General features: G+C 34.2%; 1 protein-coding gene across 2 annotated transcripts in view; it reads left to right on the plus strand.

The window, feature by feature from the left end:
- LOC125916910 (kinesin-like protein KIF2A) overlaps positions 1-4,683 on the plus strand; it is a 48,196-nt gene extending 43,513 nt beyond the window's left edge. For both annotated transcript variants that reach the window (XM_049623153.1, XM_049623152.1), the window contains exons 10-15: positions 1,790-1,880; positions 2,018-2,081; positions 2,655-2,746; positions 3,101-3,243; positions 3,613-3,817; positions 4,531-4,683. In XM_049623153.1, coding sequence (XP_049479110.1) covers positions 1,790-1,880; positions 2,018-2,081; positions 2,655-2,746; positions 3,101-3,243; positions 3,613-3,817; positions 4,531-4,668 — 733 coding nt within the window. In that variant the 3' untranslated portion in view covers positions 4,669-4,683. The remainder of the gene's footprint in view (positions 1-1,789; positions 1,881-2,017; positions 2,082-2,654; positions 2,747-3,100; positions 3,244-3,612; positions 3,818-4,530) is intronic.
- The last annotated feature ends 1,317 nt before the right edge of the window (positions 4,684-6,000 follow it).

Below are 6,000 nucleotides of genomic sequence, written 5' to 3' on the forward strand. Positions count from 1 at the left end.
GCGCACTCTCTCTCTCAAAATGAATAAACTTTAAAGAAAAACAATGATGAATATATTAATACTTGTTCTTTGTAATGCTCACCTGAAATCATGGTTTTTATTATTGGCTAGATACATTTCCCTACACACACACACACACACACACACACACACACACACACGTTCACATATTCAACTTACAACTCAAACTTGGAAGTATTATACATTGATATCCCAAATTATTAGGCCAAATTTAGATTTTCATATATAGTTTGTAAACACTGCCTTCTAATGGTAACAGGTCACTTTTAAGAGCAGTGTTCTTTCAGTGTATATAGAGCTGTCTTGGCAGTTACTTGAATGTTTTTTAGTTTATTTATTTATTTTGAGAGCGAGAGAGCATGAGCAGGGGAGGGGCAGAGAGAGAGAGAGAGTGGGAGAGAGAATATCCTAAAGAGGCTCCCTGCTGCACAGAGCCTGAGACCCATGAACCTTGAGATTCATGAACTGAGCCCAAACCAGGAGTCAGACGCTTAACCGACTGGGCAACCCAGGCGCCCCTTGAATGCTTTTTCATTGTTCTTTCATTTTATAAATAGGGCTGGAAAACAAAATTGAAGAATTAAGAGTCCTAAGAATTGAAGACTTATAAATGAAATATTATTGAAACCAACTTTATTGGTCCTAAGCCAGTAAACTAGAAGTTCAGTTGCAAAGAGGAGGAAATTAAAGAACCTGTGAACGCTAAATAGTATTATGAAAAATTTGTTTTATAAGGGAGCTATAAGTATAAATTATCTATTTTTTACCTTTCTGAGAATAGTCCTCTCCTCACCCCTCACTTCTTTCTCTACTTCCACTCCTGTTTCATAAAATGTCTGTTTGACTTTGTAATTGTAAGATATTTTTCTCTGAATATTCTAGATTTAGTAACCATTCCTTTTTACCTTATATTTGTGCTTCTTAAATTTACCAATATTGATGCTATCCCCTTTCTTTAACTTTGAGGGAGTGCAAGTTAGGCCTTTTTTTTGTCTAATCACTCTGCAGACCCATTTTCTACTTTGGTTTGCCCTTTTTATCTTACTCCCTTTTATTCTGTACCTTTTTCAGTTTTGTCTTAAAAATAATTGAGCAACTGTGTAAAGTGTTCCACATACATTATTTTGAAACCTAAACAATGATTACAATAATATATTTGAAAAATAACTCAAACCATAATAATTTTGGCATACTTTTCCCGAACTAAGACTATCAACTCCAAACTCAGTGTCTTACAAATATAATTTATATTTACTTAGCCATATTCAAGGAAATCCTGTCACTTTCTGCTTGGGTAGATGGTCTTAAGATAGTTTTGTAGTTTTTTTTCCCTTTTAGTTTTTCTCTGTAGAGATTATCACTCTCTTGATTTGGTTTCTTTTAAAATGTTTTTGCTTTTCTTTGTATAAATGTTACTTGTCTGCCTAATATTTTGATATTTTGTTTATTTTTTAAAACTTTCATATTGTCATATATATATATATATATATATATATATATCCAAGCTTAGCTACTGTCATTTTTTTTTCTATCCATTATTGTGACCATTGTTTATTATGGAATTGCTTGAAATTATGCTTTAAAGAGCTTTCAGCAATATTAAGAGGAATTATTTAAAATTTTTAACGTATCAGTGGGCTTAGTTGTAGTCTGACATTTGAGCACATTGATTTGTTAAAATGATTTTGTTTATTAATAAGACTTGATATTTTATTTATTTAATTTAAATATTGACAGCACATTCTGACTAGTATATTTTATTTCTAAGGTTTACAGCTAGACCACTAGTTGAAACTATATTCGAAAGGGGAATGGCTACATGCTTTGCTTATGGGCAGACTGGAAGTGGAAAAACTCATGTAAGTAATTCATTATAGTTCCATCCTGGTATGAAGCTTGTTTATTTTCCTTATAGCTTAATTCTAAGACCTATTTTTTTTTTAAGATTTATTTCTGGAAAATGTCTACTATTTTTTATTTCCTTTTTAACATGTAGACTATGGGAGGTGACTTTTCAGGAAAGAACCAAGATTGTTCTAAAGGAATTTATGCGTTAGCAGGTAACTCTTTTTTTGCATATCATTTGTAATATTCTTGAATATTATTCAAATGGCTTTGAAATAAAACATGGAAATATTGTTTAGGACTTGAAGGATAACCATAAGGCTAAACTTACCGTATATTATGTCAGTTTTAGGTTGTCAGACTGCTTGAAAAGAATTGTGAGATTAAGTGTTTTGGACAGAAATCTTGATATTTGTGTCATTTTAATCTGGCATGTTGTTAGAGCTTAGTATTTGTTGTTAGATAGTTGATTTGTGAAAAGCTTCTGTTTGGTGTGGTTGTGGAAATAATCTTACTATGACCACCTATAATTTTATGTTATTTATAAAGATAATAGTAGCATTCTTTTACTGAACATGAAAGAGAATGGCATCTAGACCCTAAATGTCAAAAAACTATTACTATTTTTTTGTAAAATAACGTTCACTTTAGTCTTTATTGTTATTATTGATCTTGTCATTCTAGGTAAAGATTAACTGATTTTCTCTAAGTACAGAAAATTTGAATTGCTTTTCAAAGATAGTATTTGTAACATTTTAACAATTTTCTCCATGTGAAATTCTTGATAGCTCGAGATGTCTTTTTAATGTTAAAGAAGCCAAACTATAAGAAATTAGAACTTCAAGTATATGCAACCTTTTTTGAAATTTACAGTGGAAAGGTAAGTGGAAACTTAAGACTCTGATTTGGAGGGGGAGGGGGAGGAGTGTTAAATTGTGGTTTAACATGCATAACATAAGATTTAACATTTTAACCATTTTTTTGTGTACAGGTTCAGTGGCCTTAAGTACATTCATGTTGTGCAACCCTTGCCACCACATTTTTATATATGTTAGAATATTATGTTAACATTTTTTGAGGTTTTTAAAAATTTCCTTTGAAATGCTCAACTTTTCAGTATTGAGAATTATTCTAATTACTGTAATTTTCTGAAATTTTTTGGACTCTGATTTTTTGGACACTGATTCTTTTTTTCTTCGAGGCTAGTTTTCTGATTTGGATTTTTTTGAAATAGGTGTTTGACTTGCTAAACAGGAAAACAAAATTAAGAGTGCTGGAAGATGGAAAACAGCAGGTTCAAGTGGTGGGATTACAGGAACGGGAAGTCAAATGTGTTGAAGACGTACTGAAACTTATTGACATAGGCAATAGTTGCAGGTAACTCATTTTAATTAAGGACAACTTAATTTCTTAATTAGTTTTAGATACTTGGGGTTTCTAAACAAAGCAAAGGTGTTATTCAGTGCCTCTTGGCAGTAAAAATTTGTTCATAAAAACTTTTACTGTTACTTGTAACTCTGAGTGACATCTACTATGTTGATAATCATACTACAAGTATACTAGAAGTGTGCCAGATTAAATTGTATGAATCCAGTTGTATTGAAGTGTTGTAACTCAGATTGTCTTCATTTGTATTTAAATGATGAGAACTGGATAGTTTTTTCTTGCTTTTTAGTGAAAATACTCTGGTTTGAAGCATAAACTAAAAGGGTTTTTGTATGTAAAATATCCTTAATCACATTGTAGGACATCCGGTCAAACATCTGCAAATGCACATTCATCTCGGAGCCATGCAGTGTTTCAGATCATTCTTAGAAGGAAAGGAAAACTACATGGCAAATTTTCTCTCATTGACTTGGCTGGAAATGAACGAGGAGCTGATACTTCCAGTGCAGACAGGCAAACCAGGCTTGAAGGTGCTGAAATTAATAAAAGCCTTTTAGCACTCAAGGTAAATAAAATGCATTTAATTGTGAAAAGTCTTGCTTTTGACTTTAATTTTGAGTATCTACAAAATGATAGCACTTGTAACATCTAATAAATAAGAGAAGTTATCAAAATTTACTTATGTTTACAGTTCCAGATTTATATTGTGCTCAGAAATTTTCTTTACACATACTCTTTTTTTTTTTTTTTAGAGTGAATAGAGGACCAATTTTGAGCCTACTTAGGGAGGTTCCATAGGGCTTTAGTCAGTCATACTGTCTTAGAAGAAGGCAAGGAACCACAAAACTCAGCTAAGAAATAATGTCAGGAAAATGTGGAATGACTTTCAGAGAGAGAGAGGGGGAGTGTTACATCCGTTCCTTGACTACGAAAGGAAGGATTGAAAAGACTACAAAAACATTATGTTTTTTCTTTTGTAGTGCCACTTTCAAAGTTTAGCTTTTTATCCTATTGTCTATTACTTCTAAATAGTAGTCATAGTCTCCAGAAGAATCTTTTGGAATGATAAGTACTTTATTGTTGTTGTTGTTTAATTTTATTTTCTTGAATTAAGATTTATGGGACCATCTTTACTGTGCTGTAAACCTGTTAGTAGGGTTTCCAGAGCTGATCAGATGTTAAATGTTAGGGTTATAGTAAAAGATCTTTTAAATATATTAGTTAAGATTACTCTTTATAAGAAGCCTAACCTGTGAAACTTGCTTTCTTAATTGGCAGGAGTGCATCAGAGCCTTAGGTAGAAATAAACCTCATACTCCTTTCAGAGCAAGTAAACTCACTCAGGTGTTAAGAGATTCATTCATAGGTGAAAATTCTCGTACCTGCATGGTAAGTTTATTGTTTGTTTTGTTTTAATTCTGAATAATGAATAACTCACACTATCTGTGGAAAGATTATAATGCACATTAATAACAAACATTTAAATCCTTCTATTGTGAGAGATACAGTGATACTTAAGATGTGGTCCCTGCCAGTCTGATAGAGAGGATTATATTGCAGTTATAATGCATTCTACTAATTCCAACATCTGAGTCTTCTTGAGGTTGGTCTTCATTGATTTTTATTTTCCTTGAGTATGAGGCACACTTTTCTGTTTCTTAGTATGTCTAGTAATTTTGGGTTCTATCATTTTCACTATGAATAAATACCTTAATGAACACTCTGGATATTCATATCTTCTAAAGATTATTGAGTTTTTTGTTGTTTTAGCCAGAAGTGAACTTACTTGAACTTCAAATTCTTGTCTCCCCTGCTTGGGGGCATCAAATGAAATAGAAACCTGTTTAGTTCTTTTAGACTTAGCTATGTTGCTTAGTGTAAGCCTTGTGTATGCCTGCGTCACGGGTCAGCCAGAGATTTGGGGCAGTTTATATGAAGAATTTCTGGGTATCAAGATTACCTCCCTGCATGGTTATCTCCCTCTTCTGGGACAAAGTCACTTTCTAGCTGCTATAGTTCTACCTCCAAACTCTGTCTTTCTTTAAAAAAAAAAATTTTTTTTAACGTTTATTTTTGAGACACAGAGAGACAGAGCATGAACGGGGGAGGGGCAGAGAGAGAGGGAGACAGAATCGGAAGCAGGCTCCAGGCTCTGAGCCATCAGCCCAGAGCCCGACGCGGGGCTCAAACTCACGGACCGCGAGATCATGACCCGGGCTGAAGTCGGACGCTTAACCGACTGAGCCACCCAGGCGCCCCCAAACTCTGTCTTTTTTTTTTTATATTTTAATTTTTTATTTTTTTTTAACATTTATTTATTTTTGAGACAGGGAGAGACAGAGCATGAACGGGGGAGGGTCAGAGAGAGGGAGACACAGAATCTGAAACAGGCTCCAGGCTCTGAGCTGTCAGCACAGAGCCCAACGTGGGGCTCGAACTCATGGACCGCGAGATCATGACCTGAGCCGAAGTCGGCCACTTAACCGACTGAGCCACCCAGGCGCCCCCCAAACTCTGTCTTTTAATTTAACCGGTGAAATGTCAAGTTCCTAATGCAGTTGTAGTTGCCCTGTGTGGGAGCAGCAGGGCTTGCCCTTGGGCGGAAAAGCTGATGTGTGGAGGTGGGGAGGGAGGATGGGAACACTCAGTGCTATTCCTTTCTAGGTGTTGACCTCCATTTTCTGCCTGATGTAAATTATTTTTCTAGTACTTTCAGAGAGTTGTTTGTATTTTATATGGTTTATAATT

Source organism: Panthera uncia, unplaced genomic scaffold (assembly GCF_023721935.1).
Source record: "Panthera uncia isolate 11264 unplaced genomic scaffold, Puncia_PCG_1.0 HiC_scaffold_1314, whole genome shotgun sequence".
NCBI lineage: Eukaryota > Metazoa > Chordata > Mammalia > Carnivora > Felidae > Panthera > Panthera uncia.